The 22181-nt window shown below is 43.6% G+C and overlaps 1 protein-coding gene and 1 non-coding gene across 2 annotated transcripts in view; both read left to right on the forward strand.

Moving 5' to 3' along the window:
* The first annotated feature begins 14990 nt into the window (after nt 1–14990).
* On the forward strand, nt 14991–15061 carry trnag-ccc (transfer RNA glycine (anticodon CCC)). Its single transcript has one exon. It is a non-coding gene; the product is annotated as a tRNA-Gly (tRNA).
* A 2774-nt stretch (nt 15062–17835) lies between these two features.
* Nucleotides 17836–22181, forward strand: part of LOC140201928 (cytotoxic granule associated RNA binding protein TIA1-like) — a 63664-nt gene continuing 59318 nt past the window's right edge. The window contains exon 1 of the mRNA XM_072266742.1: nt 17836–18075. Within this exon, the coding sequence (XP_072122843.1) occupies nt 18041–18075 (35 nt within the window). The 5' untranslated portion in view covers nt 17836–18040. The remainder of the gene's footprint in view (nt 18076–22181) is intronic.

Consider the following 22181-nt stretch of genomic DNA (forward strand, 5'->3'; position numbering starts at 1 on the left):
CCTTCCCTCTCCACTACCAGGCAGCTTCCCCCTTCCTTTCCAGTCCTGATGAAGGGTCTCAGTCCCAAACATCGACTGTTTACTCTTTTCCACAGATGCTGCCTGACCTGCTGAGTCCCTCCAGCAATTTGCCTGTGCTGTTTAGGATTTCAAGCATCTACAGATTTCTCCGTGTTTGTGAATAAGACCTTTGGTTGGCCCCGTAGAAGCTGCTGCATCCGAGCACACCGCCATTTTACCGGAAATGCCAATGTTTGATAGAAATAGTTACCTTTAAAACATTTTACTTTCTCAGATGCATATCCTATGATTATTGGAAATAAAGGTATAATTCTGCTTTTTTATCACAAATATTATAATTAAAAATAGGTATAGATTTAATTACATTGGGTGAAATGTGTTTTTATATTGACCGGAGGTTCATCCTAAAATCAAACTAAGATTGTTTTCACACATTTGGATTAACAAACAATCTCACTGAATTATTTAATAACACTTTGAATGTGTTAGTTACTTTTTTCTATTTTTAATTAGGATTCTTGGCTTTTACAAGGGAATATTACCTCCCATCCTTGTTGAGACAGCTGAAAGGGCTGTGAAGTTAAAACTAATGGGGAAGAGCTGTTTCAATATGTGAACTTTACATACGAGGAGGTGTGAGCACATGTGTATCTGTTGTACAGATGTGTATGTGTGTGTGGATAGGTTTGTGTGGGACCACAAATGGGAGCTTTGGTGACTTGTGTGTGAAGATGATTATTTATTTATTTTATTTAACGAGACAGCGTGGGTCAGTCCCTTTAATCCCACTGCCCAGAGACCCACCTATTTAACCCTAGCCTAATCACAGGATAATTTACAATCACTAATTAACCTACTCACGGTTAACCTAGTAACTAACCGGTACATCTTCGGACTGTGGGGGAAACTAGAGCACCCGGAGGAAACCCACACATTCATGGGGAGGACATGCAAGCTCCACACATCAGAATTGAACTCTGAACTCTGTGCCCCCAACTGTAATGGCGTCTCGCGAACCGCTACGCTACGCTGCAGCACAAGAAGCCGGAGGAACTCGGCAGGTCAAGCAGCATCTGTGGAGAGGGATAAAGAGATGATGTTTCAGGCTGGCCTGCTGTGTTCCTCCAGCATTTTGTGCGTGTTTTACTCTGGATTTCCAGCATCTGTAGAATCTCTTGTGTTTATGATTAATTCTAGATTAAATTTATGTAGAAAGGCATGTGCACATTATAGGGAATGGGTTGTAAATGTGTGATTGTGAGTGTATATATATACATTATTGAAAACTAAGCGTGTGGAGTAGTGTGCTACCAGGTAACCGCATGTCTGGACCAAGGCTGTTGTGCTGTAGCCTCACTGTACCTAGCCTGCATGTTGCTAAATATAGATGTCTGCATTGCAGGCACACCATTTTCAGAGCCTGTTGTGAAGAAGACTGACTGACTGGTAATGCACATTAAATGTCTCTAGACAATCAGGCAGACCTGGCAAATGCAAATTATTTTAGCTTCATTTGATTTGCTTACTTAATCGAAGCTGCTCGCCGATAGTGCTTGGCTGGAAGTTGACACAGAGCAAGGAAGGCGACGCAGGTAATGATCCCTGGTCCATGCTGATGTCTCACTATCAACATCACTTAATCTGTAACCCATGGCTACATGAGCTGGTGAGAGGAAGGGTATCCTGTGCTAAGTGGCTCACGTCCCGCCACCGCCTGTAAGGAGTTTGTACGTTCTCCGCATGACCACGTGGGTTTCCGCTGGGTGCTCCGATCTCCTCCCACAGACTAAAGACGTTCTGGTTGGTAGGTTATTGCTCATTGTAAATTGTCCTGGGATTAGGCTAGAATTAATCAGGGGATTGCTGGGTGACCTTGTTTAAAGGGCCAGAAGGGCCTATTCCGTGCTGTATCTCAATAAATTAAAAAATACCCCAATGTTTTTCCACCTTTCATTGAGTCATCTGTTATGGAAATAGGCCCTACAGCTCACCCAGTCCACATCAGACAACAAACATCTCATTTTGGTTCCTTCCAGACTTCTTCCAATCTGCAACTTCAGGATGTGGAAGCCTTAGAGGGGGTGCAGAGGAGATTTACCAGGCTGCTGCCCGGATCAGAGAGCACATCTTATCAGGATAGGCTGGGCAGCAAGGGCTTTTCTCTTTGGGGAAAAGGAGGATGAGAGGTGACTTGATAGAGGTGTACAAGTTGATAAGAAGCACAGACTGAGTGGACAGCCAGTGGCTTTTTCATAGGGCTTAAATGGCTAATACAAAGAGGCATAACTTGAAGGTGATTGAAGAAATCAGAGGGAGGATTTTTTTTTAATCAGAGTGGGGTGGGTGCACTGCCAGCAGTGGTGGTGGAGGCAGATACACCAGGGACATTGGAGAGACTCTTGGATAGGCACATGGGTGATAGAAAAATGGAGGGCCATGTGAGAGGGAAGGGCTAGATTTATCTTGAAGTGGGTTAAAGAGCAGCACAAAATGTTGGGCTGAAGGACCTGTACTGTTCTATGTTCTAAAACAAAAGCCCAATACCATCCAGAACAAAGCAGCCTGATGATCGTCCCTCCACCAACAGCACACAGTGGTTATCATCTAGAATGTTCACTACAGTTACTTGCAGAGGCTACTTAGGGTCATAGAATCATTGAAAAGAACAGCACAGAAACAGGCCCTTTGGCCCACCTATTTAAACTGCCTACTCCCATTGACCTGCATCCAGACTATAGCCTTTCACAATCCTGCCATCCATGTACCTATCCAAACTTCTCTTAAGATTGAAATCAAAATCACATCCACCACTTGTGTAGGCAGCTCATTCCACACTCTCATGACCCTCTGAATGAAGAAGTTTCCCAACATGTTTCCCTTAAACTTTTCACCTTTCACCCTTAACCCATGAACTCTGGTTGTAGCCCTACCCTACTTCAGTAGACTTTGGCGGTATTCCCAAAACGCACAGCCTCTACCATCAGGAGGAATGAGGGGATTGGGTGCATGGGAACACTAGCTCCTTCGGAGGTTGAGACTCCATGTCTGGGCCAGAGATTAGAGATTGAAGGCCCAAGGTCTGTGAGCTTAAGAGATCAGGGCCAAGGACTAGAGGCCCAGAGACAGAGGAGGGGTTGGGGCTGTGCGTGCCAGGACTGGGAGGGCGAGAGGTTTTGTTGTTGTCAAGATTTGTTCTGTTATTGATGTTGTTCGTGTTGTCCGGTGATATGCATCGTGGGCAAGTTACGTTGGCGCCAGAATGTGTGGCGACACTTGTGGACTGCCCTAGCACATCTCTGGAACATCACTGTATGTTTTGACATAATGTGATTAGTAAATCTGAATCTGAAGTCACACATTATCCTGATTTATTTATTGATTAAGATATAGTGAGGAATAGGCCCTTCCAGCCCTTGGAGATATGCAGTCCCCCAATTTAATCCTAGCCTAATCATGGGACAATTTACAGTGACCAATTAACCTACCGAATGGTACATCTTTGGACTGTAGGAGGAAACCAGAGCGCCCGGAGGAAACCCACACAGTCACAGGGAGAACGTACAAATTCCTCACAGACAGTGTCAAGAATTGAACACGGGTCACCTGTGCTGTAAGGTGTTGTGTTAACCATTATGTTACCGTGCCACCCCATCTGGAAGTATATTGCTGATCCTTCTAAATCTTGAAACTTCCCACAGAGCAACACCATAGGCGTACCTTTACCAGAAGAACAGTCAAGATTTAAGATGGCTCACCAACAGTCATATCTTATGAATGAACAAAATTAAACTTTAAATTTGTATGAGGAGACTGTATTAAGGAAAGTCTCCATCTCGGAGGAGTGATACGGTCCAGCTCTGTGTTACAGTCCAACAGATATGGAGAACAGATGGACCTCAAAGTTCAAAGTAAATTTATTATCAAAGTACATATGTCACCATATACAATCCTGAGACTCGTTTTCTTGCAGGCATACTCAATAAATCCATAATAAAATAACAACTATAATAGAATCAATGAAAGACCACGCAAACTTGGGCATTCAACCTGTGTGCAAAAGACACCAAACTGCAAATACAAAAAGAAATAAATAATAATAATAATAAATAAATAAGCAATAACTATTGAGAATATGAGATGAAGAGTCCTTGAGAGAGAGTCCTTTAGTTGTGGGAGCATTTCAATGACAGGGCAAGTGAAGTTGAATGAAGTTCCCGCTTTGGTTTAAGAGCCTGATGATTGAAGAGTAATAACTGTTTCTGAACTGGTGGCGTGAGTCCTGAGGCTCCTGTACCTTCTTCCTGATGGCAGCGGTGAGAAGAGACTTGGGTGTTGGGGGTCCCAGATGATGGGTGCTGCTTTCCTGCACAGACGCTCCGTGTGGAAGTGCTCAATGGCGGGGAGGGCTACACCTGCGATGGACTGGGTCTGGCTCATATCCACTACTTTTTGTAATGAAACACAGAGCAAAGTTTGAATAGAATAGGTAGGTTTGCATTTTCCAGGAAACAAATGAAGCCTTGATCCAATTGAACTATTTAGATTGATTAAAAGAGATGGCAGAGGAGACAGCGGAAGGCAGTTCTCCCCACTGAGTGAATCCAGAACAAATGTTCGTATGCAAAATTAGGTTTATTTATCAGAAAGACAGCCATGAGGCCAGTGTTACAGTGATAAGCTGTTTACAAAGCTCTCTGATTAATAGGTTGATGAGAGGGAGGGAGAGAGTGGGGGGAGAGAGACGGGGGAGAGAGCAGGGGGGAGGAGAAGGGGGGAGGGGGAGAGAGGGGAGGTGGAGAGAGAGAGATGGTAAAATGGTGGCATAATAGAAAGCAGTGGTTTCAATAAGGCCAACCAAAGATATCATTCAGAAAGATGGAAAAAGTCTGCAGATGATGGAAATACAAATCAGCACACACACAAAATGCTGGAGGAACCTCAGCAGGTCAGGCAGCATCTGTGGAAAAGAGTGAACAGTCAATGTTTCAGGTCGAGACCCTTCATCAGGACTGCGAAGGAAGGGGGAGGGAGGGAAGGAGGTTAGCCAGAAGGTGATAGATGACACCAGATGGGTGGGAAAGGTGAAGGACTGGAGAAGAGGAAACCTGATAGGGAAGGAGAGTGGACCATAGGAGAACAGGATGGAGGAGGGGACACAGGGGGAGGTGATGGGCAGCTGAGAAGAAGTGAGTTAGGTGGTATTTCTTCACTGGAAGGAGAAATCCATATTCAATTCATCAGGTTGGAAGGTACCCAGACAGAATATAAGGTGTTGCTCCCCTACCCTGTGGGCAGCCTCATCTGGGCACAAGAGGAGGCCATGGATCGACATGTCGGAATGGAAATGGGAATTAAAATGCTTGGCCACTGGAAAGTCCTGCTTGTGGCGGGTGGTACAGAGGTGCTCGACGAAGTGTTCCCCCAATTTACAATCGGTCTCACCAATGATTTCCCTGACTCTCAGTTGTGCCAAAGCATTTCAGATGCATTGAGGGCTTTACTGCAGTCTCTGTTGCACTGCAGGGAAACCAAGCAGCTAAATTTAACACTGTAACTTGTTTCATCTGCAATCAGCAATACAAAGAGTCAGCATCATTCTGGATGGCTGGAATAACTGCTCATAAAACTCCGGTCCAGAGAAACGATCAAACTTGAAGCCTGAGGGTTCACACAGGAGATGCAGAAGCCTTAGTTCCCACATCACCGAGTTCAGAAACAGTTTAACATCACTGGCATTTCTTGTCATTGTGACAACAGTACATAGTCATAGTCATAGGAAATTGGTTTTCTTTACAGTTGCACCATAAATAATTAAATAGTAATAAAACCATAAATTATTAAATAGTAATATATAAATTATGCCAGGAAATAAGTCCAGGACCAGCCTATTGGCTCAGGGTGTCTGACCCTCCAAGGGAGGAGTTGTAAAGTTTGAAGGCCACGGGCAGGAATGACTTCCTATGACGTTCTGTGTTGCATCTCGGTGGAAAGAGTCTCTGGCTGAATGCAATGCAATACATCATAGACAAATGTGAATTACAGTGAGTATATATATATTAAATAGTTAAATTAAATAAGCAGTTCAAAAACAAAAATAAAGAAAGTCATAAGGTAGTGTTCATGGGTTCAATGTCCATTCAGAAATCAGATGACAGAGAGGAAGAAGCTGTTCCTGAATTGTTGAGTGTGTGTCTTTAGGCTCCTGTATCTCCTTCAGGTTGTATAACCCTACAATCACCAGGCTCCTGAAACAACTTAGATAACTTCACTCACCTCAACTCTAAACTGATTCTACAATCAACAGATTCACTTTCAAGGACTCTACACCTCATGTTCTCAGTATGATTTTTATCTACACTGTTGTCTTCTTTTGCACATTGGATGTGTGTCAGTCTTTGTCTCCACGTGTATAGTTCGCCGTAAAATTCCATTGTATTTCTTTGTCCTGTAACTGCCTGCAAGAAAATGAATCTCAAGGTAGTATGTGGTCACATAAATGAAGTTTAATAATAAATTTACTTTGAACTTTGATTTAAAGATTCTGTTACATTACTTTCCTGTCTACTTAATGTTGGATCCCACCTCATTCATTTTTATAAACCCAAAAAATTCTCCTAGGTTGATGGTGTTAAAGTCCAGATTCAAGTGGGAAAAACAAAATGTTAAGAGTGGTTTTCATGCTGAAATCAATTTAGCAAAGCTACAGATGGAAGTGACTGAAGAGTGCCATCTGGTGGTTTGAATCAGAAGAGTGCAGTAATAATTCTGAATGGTCCAGGGGTCTATGGTGGCACCAACAGTCAAAGTCCCTAAAATCACATTTCTTCCCCATTCTAATATTCAGTTTGAATAACAATTGCGCCTCTTAACCATGTCTGCATGCTTTTTTGCATTGAGTTGCTGCCACATGATTGGCTAATTAGATACTTGCATTAACGAGCGGGTTTACAGGTGTACCTAATAAAGTGGCCAAAGAGTGAATATGGTGAAAAAAGTTAACCCTTGATCCTTAATCCTTGAAGTTACAATAGAAAACACACAAAAATGAATCAATAGTACGAATAGAGAAGGAAATAATGAGGGAGAGTTCTTGAGTTCATGGACCATTCCAAGATGTGTTAGCGGAGAGGAAGAAGCTGCTTTTAAAACATTAAGGGTGCATGTTCAGGCTCCTGTACCTCCTCACTGATGGCAGTAAGGAGAAGAGGGAATGCTCTGGGTGTCACGTTCATTCATTCTGTATGATGTGGCGATCATAGTCATTCCATAACCATGATTGTCCTTGGCAAGTTTTCCTACAGAAGCGGTTCGCCATTGCCTTGTTCTGGACAGTGTCTTTACAAGACAGGTGACCCCAGCCATTATCAATACTCTTCAGAGTGGCGTCAGTGGTCACATAACCAGGACTTGTGATAAAGCACCAGCTGCTCCCATGGCTTCACGTGACCCTGCTCAGGGGAGGGGGCTAACCTTGCCCAAGGGTGACCTATAGGCCAGCGGAGGGAAGGAGCACCTTACACCACCTTTGGTAGAGACGTATCTCCACTCGCCACAATGGGTATGGGGGTCATTAATGATGGATGTCACCTTTTTGTGATATTGCCTTTTGTAACTATCCTCGATGGTGGGGGGGGGGGTGTTGGTGCCCATCATGGAGCTGACTGAATCTACAGATCTCTGTAGTTTATTTTCTTGACCCTGTGCAGTGTAGATGCAGAAAGCTCTGCAGTTTTTTCTGATCCTGTGCGCTCCACCAGATGCAGGATGTTACAGCAATTGTAAGACAAAAGAAAAGCAATATAACAGATCCACAGGCAGTTTGATTTCGGCATTATCCACCAGGTTCCTCTACAAGAATGTATAAAGCACCCAGAAAGCCCATAGCCTTTGTCAAAACTGGACTAACAACAGCCTCAGCCCAGATCACCAGCAGGCTTGCTCGCCACAGCATCTGAATGGCAACTGATAATCGATCTTGGCAAGCAATTAAAGTTCCCTGACTTCATCGCATCATCATTACTGAGGCCTGACATGGTGGTTCTGTCAGACACCATGAAGCAGGTGGTCACAGTAGAACTGGCAGTGCCTTTGAAAGACCGAATTGAGGAGGCGTTCGAGCACAAGAAAGCCAAATAGCAGGAGCTGGCAGAGCGGTGCCAGGGACAGGGGTGGAGGGCACGATGCAAGCCTTTAGAGGTGGGGTGTAGAGGCTTTGCTGACTGCTCGCTCTGCAGAATCTACTCTCTCCTCAGCATTACGGGGGCTGCAAAGAAAACAGCCATCAAGACCATCACAAAGGCTGCTGAATGAGTCTCCAGGTGGCTATGGATCAAGAGGTTTGACCCATGGACCATTGTTGCTGGGACGCAAGACAGGGCCTGATCAACCCTGGTTCCAGGTGAGATGATGACTGTTCTCCAAGGCTGAGAAAGATGAGGTGTGATCTTATTAAAATGTAGAAGATACTTTGTAGGCTGGACACAGTAGAAACAGGGAAGACAGCTCTCCTGGCTAAACAATATTGAACTATGGATCATAGTTTCAAACTCGCAAACTCCGGAGAGAGTCCAGAGAAGGTCTGTGATTCTGACTGACTGACTGAGGCCTCCAGCAATCAGGGATGACCATGGATGTTGCATCCTAGCTGTCTAGATACACAAGCCTGGGCAGTACGATATGGAGAGCAGGCTGTTGCCCATGTGGCAAGCTCCCCCTCTCCGCGTATCTCATGAACCCAAAGGAAAATCAGAGACTGCTAGAGTTTGGGCACCAACAGCATAGCAGGAGTTGCCGGTCAGCGTTGAACTCAACATAGGATCTCCAGCTCTTGATTTTTCCTTCGGGGTTTACTCCTGAAGCCTTCCCCATGAGTGGGTATAGCTGCAAGGCAGCAGAAGTTTGAGATCAGAGCTCCTACAGGGTTGACGAGCCCCATCTGCCTGAATCTACTGGTTTTAAGGTGCCAGTAACGTGCCTTTGCTCCTTCTCCTATCAGTAAAAATGGTTCTGCCAGGCATAGTAGCCAGGCCACATGTGAAGGCCAGGAGCTGGACTTGGTTGTCGGAGTATTTGAGGTGCATGCCATTAGGAGTACTTAATACATAGTGCGAGCTTGTCCCCATTACCACCCCCAAGGGTTCACAAGAATGATCCCTGGAATTTAGAAGAATGACCAGGGGGGTGGGGGGGAATCTCACTGAAACCTATTGAATATTGAAAGGACTAGTTAGAGTAGATGTGGAGAGGATGTTTCTTACAGCGGAAGAGACTCGGACCACAGAGCACTGCCTCAGAATAGAAGGATGACCCTTTAGAAGAGAGATGAGAAGGAATTTCTTTAGCCGGATAGTGCCGAATCTATGGAATTCATTGCCACAGACAACTATGGAGGCCAATTCATTAGGTATGTTTAAAGCAGAGGTTAATAGGTTCTTCACATGTCAGGGCACCAAAGGTTACAGGGAGAAGGCAGGAGAATGGGGTTGAGAGAGATAATAAACCAGGAATGACAGAGAGGACTTGATAGGCCAGATGGGCTAACCCTGCTCCAGTGTCTTATGGCCTTAAACCAAGAGACTAGATGGGGACTGTTTGTCAGGTTGGAGGCCGGTGACTAGTGGTGTGCCTCAACTGGGTCCAATGTTGTTTGTCAGCTGAAGTTCCCCAACCATATCGCAGTCACCACCCTGCGACCAGACATTGTCCTTGTGTCTGAATCTACTAAGCAAGTGGTGCTGCTGGAGCTGACAGTCCCATGGGAAGATCGCTTGGAAGGGGCCTTTGAAAGGAAGCTCTCCAAGTACGCAGGACTGGTCAGCAACTGTCAGCAGACTGGATGGAGAGCGAGGTGCCTCCCAGTGGAGGTTGGTTGTAGGGGATTCGCAGCCCGTTCCTTAGCTAGAGCCTTCAGCAATTTGGGCATCGAGGGAGAGAGGAAGAGGAGAGCCATCCGCAGTACCACCGATGCGGCAGAGAGGGCCTCAAGATGGCTGTGGCTCAAAAGAGGGGAGCCATGGAGTCATAAGTAGCTAGCCATCTGGACACAAGCTGGGGTCTGATCAGCCCCAGCTGGGTCAACTGGAGGAGGTTGTATGATGTTGAAAGACCGGAAACACCCGATGATTCCAGGAACATCACTGAAGATGTGTCCAGAAGCATCAGTAGATGTATGTACACAGCAATGATCTGGATGATGAGGTGGTAAATTGGATTAGTAAGTATGCAGATGATACTAAGATGGGTGGAGTTGTGGATAATGAAGTAGGTTTTCAAAACTTGCAGAGGGATTTGGGCCAGTTAGAAGAGTGGGCTGAAAGATGGCAGGTGGAGTTTAATGCTGATAAGTGTGAGGTGCTACATTTTGGTAGGACTAAGCAAAATAGGACATACATGGTAAATGGTAAGGCATTGAGGAATGCAGTAGAACAGAGGGATCTAGGAATAACGGTGCATAGTTCCCTGAAGGTGGAATCTCATGTGGATAGGGTGGTGAAGAAAGCTTTTGGTATGCTGGCCTTTATAAATCAGAGCATTGAGTATTGGAGTTGGGATGTAATGTTGAAATTGTACAAGGCATTGGTAAGGCCAAATTTGGAGTATTGTGTACAGTTCTGGTCACCGAATTACGGGAAAGATGTCAACAAAATAGAGAAAGTACAGAGAAGATTTACTAGAATGTTACCTGTGTTTCATCACCTAAGTTACAGAGAAAGGTTGAACAAGTTGGGTCTTTATTCTTTGGAGCGTAGAAGGTTGAGGGGAGGACTTGATAGAGGTATTTAAAATTACGATGGGGATAGATAGAGTTGATGTGGATAGGCTTTTTCCATTGAGAGTAGGGGAGATTCAAACAAAAGGACATGAGTTGAGAGTTAAGGGGCAAAAGTTTAGGGGTAACATGAGGGGGAGCTTCTTTACTCAGAGAGTGGTAGCTGTGTGGAACGAGCTTCCAGTAGAAGTGGTAGAGGCGGGTTCGATTTTGTCATTTAAAAAAATTGGATAGGTATATGGACAGGAAAGGAGTGGAAGGTTATGGGCTGAGTGCAGGTAGATGGGACTAAGTGAGAGTAAGCGTTCAGCATGGACTAGAAGGGCCGAGATGGTCTGTTTCCGTGCTATAGTTGTTATATGGTTATATGGGACAAATTTTGTCACTCGAATGGTGCTTAATATTTGGTATTCTCTAAGTTGGAGAGCCACAGAGAATCATTCTTTGATTATTGTTGATGGATTCCTGGAGTTGGACAACCCACACCAGGGCTGTGTGAAAAGAACTACTTTTTAAAATCAGGGCGGCAATTGAGATTTCAAAGGGAAAGATTGACAGCAGTTTTCTTCTGATTTGAGGAGCGACCAATCAGCAAGAGGGATTCATTAGAAAGGGCCAGTAAGAATAATTCCAGTTCAAGCAGAGCAGCCATTCATTTGGAGTGTGCCAGTCTTTTGAATGGCTTTAGCTCATCAGGCTTAGGTGAGATCGGACTTCAGTGAGGTAGATAGTCTTGTAAATTACTCTCTCTCTCTGATCTTATTTATTCATTCTTCATCTCTTTGTGCATTATATAGTGAGAATGGCTCCAGGGGCTGTGCTTTGTATTGTGTGTGGAATGTGGGAAGTTTGGGAGATGTCCAGTCTCGCAGGTAAACACATCTGCACCATTTGCACAAAGTTGTAGCTTATGAGGGAAGAGTTTATTAAGGAACTGGAGCTGCAGCTTGACGACCTTTGACTCATACGGGAGAATGAAGAGGTGATACACATGAACTACAGAGAAGTAGTCACCCCTAGGTTGCAAGAGACAGTTAAATGGGTGACAGTCAGGAGAAGGAGGGGTGATGGACAGCCAGTGCAGAGTACACCTGTGGCAGTTTAACCTTAGATACTACTGAGGGGGATGACCTACCCAGGCGGGGGTGGGGGGGGTGGGGATCCACAGTGACCAGGTCTCTGGCATTGAGTCCAGTGCTGTGGCTCGGAAGAGCAGAAAGGTGAAGAGCACTGCAATGTTGATAGGAGATTCTTTAGTCAGAGCAACAGAGACAAGGTTCTGTGGGCGCGATAGAGACACCTGGATGGTATGTTGCCTCCCTGGTGCCAGGATCAGGGATGTCTCAGATTGTGTCCATAGCATTCTCAAGGGCAAGGGTGAGCAGCCAGAAGTCTTGGTACATATTGGCACCAATGACGTAGGTAGACAAGGTGAGGAAGTGCTGAAGAGAAATTTTAGGGAGTTAGGTAGAAAGCTGAGAAACAGGACCTCCAGGGCAGTAATCTCTGTGGCAGTGAGGGTAAGAATAGGATGATTTGTTAGGTGAATGTGTGGCTGAGGAATTGATGCAGAGAGCAGGGGTTCAGATTTACGGATTATTGGGATCTCTTCAGGGGAAGGCATGACCTATACAAAACTGATGGATTACACCTGAACCAGATGGGGACAAATATCCTTGCAAGCAGGTAGGCTAGAGTTGTTCGGGAGGGTTTAAACCAATTTGGCAAGGGGATATTAACTGTAGTGATAGCACTGAAGATGAGGTAGTTGGGTTACAAACAGAGGCAATGTGTACTGAGACCCCTAACAAGGAGAGGCTGAACAGGGCAAAATTACAGTCAACAGGATGAGTTGCAATGTAAAAGGTGGACAAAATCCAAGAGGGGGAATTTCTGGAGTGCCTACAACGTGGCTTTTTAGAGCAGCTCATGGTTGAACCCACTAGAGCATCAGCTCTGACATAGGGTCTTGGGCATCATTTCCATAGATGCTGCCTGGCCTGCTGAGTTCCTCCAGCATTTTGTGTGTGTTGCCTGGATTTCCAGCATCTGCAGATTTCTTCTTGTTTGTGAGAGGACCAGCTATTCTGGATTGGGTATTGTGCAATGAACCAGATTTGATTAGAAGCTTCTGGTAAAAACCTTTAGGGGAAAGTGATCATGTTATGATTGAGTTAACCTTGAAATTTGAGGAGAAACTAAGGTCGGATATATCAATATTACAGTGGAGTAATTGAAATTACAGAGACATGAGAGAAGAGTTGGTCAGAATTGATTGCAAAAGAACACTGGCAGGGATGATGGCTCGAATTTCTGGGAGCAATTCAGTAGGCACAAGATATATACATCCCAAAGAGGAAGAAGGATTCTAAAGGCAAAATGACACAACTGTGGCCAACAAGAGAAGTCAAAGCCAACATAAAAGCCAAAGAGAAGGCATATAATAGAGCAAAAATTAGTGAGAAGTTAGAGGACTGGGGAAGCTTTTAAATACAAACAGATGGCAACTAAGAAGAGTCATTAAGAAGGTAAAGATGAATTATAAAAGTAAGCTAGCCAATAATAAAAAAGTTTATTTAAATATGTAAAGTATTAAAGAGCGAATGGATATTGGACTGCTGAAAAATGATGCTGGGGCAGTATTAATGGATGACAAGGAAATGGCAAACAAACTGAATAAGTATTTTACATCAATCTTCACCATGGAAGACACTTGCAGTGTGGTGGAAGTTCCAGATGTCAGGGATCATGAAGTGTGTGAAGTTACCATTACCAGAGACAAAGTTCTTGGGAAACTGAAAGGTCTGAAAGTAGATAAGTGACCTGGACCAGATAGTGTACACTCCAGGGTTCTGAAAGAGGTGGCTGAAGAGATTGTGGAGGCATTAGTAATGATCCTTTAATAATCACTTGACTCTGGAATGGTTCCGGAAGACTGGAATACTACAAATGTCACTCCACTCTTCAAGAAGGGAGAAAGGCAGGAGAAAGGAAATTATAGGCCAGTTAGTCTGACCTCAGTGGTTGGGAAGATGTTGGACTCAATTATTAAGGATGAGGTCTCAGGGTACGGGTACATGATAAAATAGACCATAGTCAGCATGCTTTCCTCAAGGGAAAATCTTGTCTGACAAATCTGTTGGAATTCTTTGAACAAGCAGAACAGAAAAGGAGCTTTGGTTGATGTTGTGTACTTGGATTTTAAGAAGGCCTTTGACAAGGTGCCACACATGAGGCTGCTTAACAAGCTAAGAGCCCTTTCTTTCCTATCTTTTACAGGAAAGATAAAGCAGTGGCTGATTGGCAGGGGCCAAAGAATGGGAATAAAGTGAGCCTTTTCTGGTTGGCTGCTGGTGACTAGTGGTGATCCACAGGGGCCTGTTTATTAGGACCACTTCTTTCTAAATTACATGTCAACGTTACCCACAGATTGCCTCTAAATTCCTGCCCTCTCTCTATCTTCTCATTCTAGACACCCACCCTCTGAAAAATACTATCACTAACTATCTTAGCTATGCCACTCAACCCCTACATTCCTCTGAGAATAAATAGACTGTCCAATATCTCTGGCAACACCCTAATGAAAGTCTTTTATTGTACCACATCTTTCCCAGAATGGAACTATCCACAATAGTTGAAGTACAATTATTCAAAAGGAATCTAGATGAGTATCTAAAAGGGATGGGGGTGGGGGTGGAAATCAGGGTTACGGGGAGAGGATTGCTTTCCTATTGTCCCAGTACAAACACAGTGGGCTGAATGGCCTTTTTTTCTTGCTGCCTTCTGCGAAATTAGGCCAGTGTTTCCCCTTCATCCCTTTACCCAGAGTAGTTTGATCATTCTGGGCATGAATAATTATCTGCTGGCTTGTGTGCTTAAAATACTCAGGGCCTTCTTGCTTGGAGCCCGCATAACTTTTACGTCACGTCAGCCAGAGCAGATGTGGGCCTCATTATGATGACTAATATTTATTTTAATTTTCTACAGGTCCCAGACTTGCTTGTTTCTGAAACGGTGAATAAAAGTGCGCTGCTCGGTGGCATATTTTAGGCTTCGCCCACCAACAGGAAATGATCCGCGCGGTTATAATTCATACGAGCAGAATAAGATGAAGATAAGTCGCCGTTTCTCCTCACGAAATTGACAGCCGTCACTCGCGTCTCTTCCCACACTAAAAGCTCGCTGCGAGCGGAAAGCCCGAGCGCTGCTGGTGTAGTGGTATCATGCAAGATTCCCATTCTTGCGACCCGGGTTCGATTCCCGGGCAGCGCACCTCGTTTTGCAACGACATGATTGTGCTGGGTATTTTACTGTCAAACGCTGTAACATTGGAGTTTATTGTCATGTGCACAAGTACATATGTGATAAATATCACCAGCATATGTCATCACATATGTTGCTTTGCAGTAGCAGTACATTTCAATACATATTAATTTGGTAAACTATAAATTACAATAAGAAATATATACTTAAAAAATTAAAATGTACTAGTGTAAAAAGAGAGCAGAAGAAAAAGAGGTAGTGTTCATGGGTTCATTAATCTGATGGTAGAGGGGAAGACGGTACTCCTGAGACAGTGAGTGTGTTTCTCCTCCTTGATGGTAGCAATGAGAAGAAGGCATGTCCTGGGCGATGGGGGTCCTTAATTATGGAATGCATGCAAGTCCTAGACACAGTCAGGCTTGGTATGGTAAGTGGCATACAAGTACTACATTATGACTGGTTTTAACAAGTGAGGATTAGTGGATCAGGAGTATTGATAAGGATATTCCTCTGTTTCATGTCTCTGCAAGCAGCCAAAGTGCTACACCTGCCCATTCACCTTCAGGACAGCCCATCGAGGTGAGACAACACTTCACCCGTGAATCTGCTGAGGTGTACCTGGTGTTCCTGATGTGGCCCCCTCTACACTGGTGGGATCTGCCATAAACTGTAGAGCACTTCTACTCCATCTGCCAAAAGTGGAACTTCCCCATTGCCAAAGGTTTTAATTCTAGTTTCCATTCCTGTTCCGACATGTCAGTCCATGGCCTCCTCTTATGCCAAGATGAGGCCACCCTCAGGGTGAAGGAGCAACACATATTCCGTCTGGGTAGCCTCCAACCTGATGGCATGAATATTGATTTTTCCTTCCGGTTAAAAAAAATCCCTCCCCCTTCCCTCTTCTTCTATTCCCCTCTCTGGCCTCTGGCCTCTTCTCAACTGCCTATCACCTCCCCTAGGTCCCCTCCTCCTTCCCTTTCTCCCTTGCTCCACTCTCCTCTTCTATCAGATTCCCTCCTTTCCAACCCTTTACCTTTCCCGCTCACCTGGCTTCACCTATCACCTTCTAACTGTCCTCCTTCCCCTCCCTCTTCCTTTCTAGTCTTGAAGGAGGGTCTCAGCCCGAAAAGTCGACTGTTTATTCATTTCCATAGGTGCTGCCTGACTTGCAGAGTTCCTCCAGCATGTTGTGTGTGTTTCCCTGTTTCATTAATGTCTCTGAGGTAAGAAAAAAAGGCAAAGGAACACACACAACCTCTCAGAGAAAATGATGGCAATATGAAGTCACGCAGATAGCTTTTGTCTTTCTGTAGATGTTGCCCAATCTGGCGATAGCCTCCAGGATTTTCTGCTTTTATTTGGATACTATGCGACCTAAACTAAAAACTAGGAAATCTGATATCCTTACTTTGGCTTGTCTAACCCTCAGCAATGAAGTGGATTTTTTAAATTACCTCTGAACTCTAGTAGAAAACCATTCAGATACATCAAGCTGCCACAAAAACCAACAATAAGCAGAGCAAATGGCAAGTGGTACATCTGAACACCTCCAATTTCTCTCCAAGCCATACACCATTCTGACTTTGAATTGTATCATCAATGTTTCATCAATGGTAAGACCCATACTCCTTCCGAAGACCTCTCCTTACCATCAACACAAAGGTTGTAGCAATAATAAAAGGTGTATTACTACCAGGTTAATTAAGGTCATAAGGCTATAAGATATAGGAGCAGAATTAGGCCATTTTGCCATTGAGTCTGCTTTGCCATTTCATCATGGCTGATCCATTTCCCTCTCAACCCCAAATTTCCTGTCTTCTCCCGGTATCCCTTCATGCCCTGACAAATCAATAATCTGTCAACCTCTGCCTTAAATATACCCAAGGACTTGTCCTCCACAACCGCCTGTGGCTCCAAATTCCATAGATTCACACTCCCTGGGTAAACACCAAGTCTCCTAATCTCTGTTCTAAATGGATGTCCCTCTACTCTAAGGGGCTGTGTCCTCTGGACTTCGACTCTTCTAGCGTAGGAAACCTCCTCTTCACATCTAGTCTATTGAGCCCTTTCAACATCCGATAGGTTTCAATGAGATTCCCCCTCATTCTTCTGAATTCCAGTGAATACAGGCCCAGCGCCATCATCTCCTCATATGATAAGCCTTTCAATCCCAGAATTATTTTTATCACTCCTTTGAACCCTCTCCAATGTCAGCACATCCTTTCTTAGATAATGAGCCCAAATCTGCTCACATACTCCAAGTGAGGCCTCACTAGTGCCTTAAAAAGCCTCAACATTACATCCTCACTTTTATATTCTGATCCTAATTAAGGATAGACAAGTTTTAAAAAAGCAATAACTATAATCATCAGAAAATAAATTAAAACAATTAAATAACGCATTAGATGCATGCAAAAATAATATTTTGATGGAATATATGCAATAGAAATACATCACTGTATATGCCAGAAATCTAAATTAAAATGTTAGCGATTTTTGCATCCTTAAATGTTCAATGATCTCCAGATTACTTAGCAACTTTTATTTATTGATGAATCTAAAGCGACCAAGTTCTTATGTCGCCCATTGAAATTTCTTTGTATATATTTTATATTCATTTCTTTATCTATGTATATTTATTTATTTATTTAAACAGATCAATGGATTTAATTCGGACTGAGTTACACGGCATTATTTCGCTGAAAGTTTTCCGAAAGTTTTGCATCCACTTGTGGCTCGCGGGTGACGGGTCGCGCGCCGCGCTGCCAAAAGAGGCCGCGCAGGCGCACTGGGCCTGGCCAGGTCGCCATTTTCTCCGCCTGTGTTTGTGGAGTTATTTTTTTTCTGGCTTTGTTCGGCTGCTGCTCTGCTGCTCCCCTGAAATAAAACCCAGGCGGGACCGTGTAGTTTAAACACTAGAAGAGTGAGGAAAATTATCATTGTGTGTTAACACATTGAACCCTCAGCGCTTTACACGACGCTCCCGCCATGATGATGGAGGACGACGGGCAGCCGAGAACCCTGTAAGTACGCGGTTGAGGGAGGGACGGAGACGTCGGGGCTCGGGCCTTCGCCAATTCTCTCCCAAGCAAACAGTCAAGCAGCCACCCTGCTCTCCCGGCGCCTCAGATCGGAGAAATGCTTTAAAACTGGGTCCGAGGCCCGGCTTCTTTGCCGCTTCGGGCCTTGTCGTTTTTCGCCGGAAGGCCTCGGTCCTCGAGTTAGCCGGTTATTTTTGGTGACGTGACGGTGCTCGGGGAGAGAGCGGTGCGCTGGTCAGTCAAAAGCCGCACTCTCTCCATCGCAGTCATATAATAAATAAAATATCAAATAATAGTGTTATTCCATTTCTCCTGAAGTGAAAGGAGTATTTGCTTTCCACAAAGTTGCCTCAGCCTTGAGTTGCCCAATGTCACTCCCAACATCGGATTTCATTTTTTTTTGTGACTGAACGATTTCATCACCTCACTTAAACGTCTCTGTTGAGATTGATGTGACGGATTTACTTGCCTTTTTTTTTCTCACCACCCTAGGTTGTGTGTGCGTGTGAAAGAAAACGTTCCTTTCGTTTTGTTCGCTGACAAAACTTATTGGGGATTTAACTTAAGGCACGTAGGTGCCTATTGTCTCCCACAATTTTGGAGTTCGGCTATTGAAACAAATTCCTTTTAAGATAAAGCACCCCCTTTCCACCTCACTCATTTCCCGGATTAACGCGACAAATTCAAAACGCAACACCTCCGTTTCAAGTGTTTCCTTTTTGTTTGTGCCGAGATTGACTTCGCAAAATGACGATTAATGCCATGTTACGGTTGTAGTATCAATATTTCCTGCTTTGTCATCATCTGACTTTTTAAAATTAAGACGAGCGATTTCGCAATTATGAGTATATCAGTAGTGGAATTAGATTGTGTATAAGTAAAGGCAGAACAATATTATAGTTAACATCGAGATACTTTTAAGTTCACATCCCAATCTAACCATTGTTAAATATTGTTAAATTTTTACCTTGGATGACGTCTCATAAAAATGGAAGATACAGTTTTGAGTAGATATGGATAATGAATCTATTCCATATTGGTCAAAAATGAACTATCAGTGAAAAAGTCTTTGTGAATACACTGATTTGTATGTTATTTTTGCTCAATTGGACACATACATAGCAATATATTGATACACAGTGTTAATGCAGGAAAAAAGTCCAAGAAGATTCAGGAGAATGTTATTGAGAAAATTTAACATTGAAATGCCCAAGGAAGTATTTAGTAAAAGGTGAATTTCAAGAAACATATTTCAAGAAGAAGCTTACTTAAGCCCCATCACCCCTACTTGGGCATTGGGGCATAGGTCACCCATAATAGCTCACCATAGTTCTTTGTCCTAGGCCAGTCTTTCAAGTTGTCTCCAGGTGTAGCCCATCTTGGTGTATCATTCCTTTCCCAGAAAAGAGGTCTCTGGAGCTTCTTTTGGGAATTCTGTAGCACTGGGTTTTTACAGGATTGGGTTTCTACCCCCATGCCCAACCCTCTTCCTTTCATAGGCAGACTTCAGGCCATCCATGGTGGAATTTTTGAAAAACAAAGTTGGGGGTAAACTCTGGAGCTTCCAGTCTAGAATGCAGAGAACACAGTGGCAATTAAAATGTATGGATAATCCAGTATTGGAGATAGAGGAACACAATTTGGAAGTTTGTAAAGGTAGAAGGATTATAGATGGAGAGTGGTGTCATAGAGAGATATAGAAACAAGGGTGAGCTTTGTTTAAATTTAAGATAATTAATTGGGAAAGTATGTAAATTAGCAAGTTTCAGTTTACAAGGGTGTCAAAAGAGAAAAAGGCAGTCTACCAGGTGTGGATTAGGTTAGACTAAAGAAAATATAATCACAGAATGATGGCTTAATTATAGGTATTCACATTGTTCATTAGTGTGTTCACAGGTATTCATATTGGTCATTAGAGTGTTCACTGTGGGTATCACATTGTCATTAGTGTGATCACTGGGTATTCACATTGGTCATTAGTGTGTTCACTGTTGGTATTCACTTGGGCATTAATGTGTTCACTGTGGGTATTTGTGTTGGTCATTAGTGTGGTCACTGTGGGTATTCACATTGTCATTAGTGTGGTCACTGTGGGTACTCACATTGGTCATTTTTGTGTTCACTGGGTATTTGCGTTGTTCACTGTGGGTGTTCATTGGGCATTGGTGCGCCCACTGTGGGTGTTCGCGTTGGGCATTGGTGCATTCACTGTGGGTATTCTTTGGTGTGTTTATTGTTGCATTTATTGCATAATTATATGATTCAATACATGTATCTGAAATCATGGTAGAAAGTGTAATCATTTATATTACCGAAAAATAATCAAATATTTAGATACAGCAGTGCTATATGTGAGTAAAATTAGTTTTTGCAACATACATATTTTATTTACTGATCTCTCTAGAAAAGAAAAAAATGAAAATGACACTCTATGTATTTGTCTAGTGGTGTAGTGTTCTATGCAAAGTATCTTGGAATAGTATCTGGTACCGTAGAGATTACCTGATATAATGCGAGAGAGTCTTTTCATCTTGTGGTCTTGAAGTTTGTAAGCAATAATTTCAGTTCACAAGAGTGGGACTATTTGTCTTTTGACAAGCTTGCATTTCCTTTGTGGAGAGTATGTTATTTTTAAATCTTTGGAATATTCAGTGCCTATAAAAAGTATTCACCCTGTTTGAAAGTTTTCATGTTTTACTGTTTTACATCATTGAATCACAGTAGATTTAATTTTGTTTTATTGACACTGATCAACAGAAAAAGACTTGTGTCAAAGTAAAAACAGGTCTCTACAAAGTGATCACAATTATAAAGCAGAAAATATTTGATATTACAGCAACACACAAAAAATTCTGGAGGAACTCAGCAGGCCAGGCGACATCTGAAACCCTTCGGCGGGACTGGAGAAAAAATGCTGAGGAGTAGATTTGAAAGGTGGGGGGAGGGGAGAGAGAAACACCAGGCGATAGGTGAAACTTGGAGGGGGAGGGATGAATCAAAGTGCTATGAAATTAATTAGTGAAAGAGACAGAAGGCCATGGAAGAAAGGGGGAAGGGGAGGAGCACCAGGGAGAGGCAATAGCAGGCTAGGAGATAACATGAGAGAGGGACAAGTAGATGGGAAATGGTGAAGAGAGACATTACTGGAAGATTGAGAAATCGATATCCATGCCATCAGGTTGGAATACAAGGTGTTGTTCCTCCAACAGTGGAGGAGGCCATGTATAGACATCGGAATGAGAAGTGGAATTAAAATGGGTAGCTATTGGGAGAACCAGCATGTTCTGGTGGACAAAGCGTAGATGCTTGGTGAAGCAGTCTCCCAGTCTACATTGGGTCTCACTGATATACAAGAGGCCACACCGGGAGCACTGAACACAGTATATGACCCCAACAGACTCATAGGTGAAGTGTCGCCTCACCTGGTGGGACTGTTTGGGGCTCTGAATGGTAGTGAGGGAGGAGGTGTAGGGGCAGGTGAAGCACTTGTTCCACTTGCAAGGATAAGTGCCGGGAGGGACAAATGAACAAGGAAGTTGCCTAGGGAGTGATCATTGAGGAAAGCAGAAAGTGAGTGTAATTGGTTACAGAAGTATTCACTCCCTTCAAGTCAGTATTTAATAGATGCACTCTTGGCAGCAATTACAGCCTTGTGTCTGGAAGGATTGGTCTCTATCAGCTTTGCACATCTGGATACCGCAATTTTTCTTTACAAAACTGCTCAAGCTCTGTCAGATTGCATGGGGATCGTGAGTGAATAGTTCTTTTCAAGTCCAGCCACAAATCCTCAAAATGGATTGAGGTCTGGACTCTGATTTGGCCACCCCAGGACATTATCCTTGTTGTTTTTAAGCCATTCTTGTGTGGCTTTGACTTTATGCTTGGGGTCATTGTCTTGTTGGAAAACAAATCTCCCAAAATTGCAGTTCTCTTGCAGACTGCATCAGGTTTTCCTCCAGGATTCCCCTGTAGTTTTCTGCATTAATTTTTTTCTCTACCTTCACAATTCTTTTTAACAGAAGTTTAAGAATTACTCAGAGCACTGAAATGTTACGTTTATCCAGTTATGTTATATGGCTCAGAATGTT

This window comes from Mobula birostris, chromosome 8 (genome assembly GCF_030028105.1).
Source record: "Mobula birostris isolate sMobBir1 chromosome 8, sMobBir1.hap1, whole genome shotgun sequence".
NCBI classification, from domain to species: Eukaryota; Metazoa; Chordata; class Chondrichthyes; order Myliobatiformes; family Myliobatidae; genus Mobula; species Mobula birostris.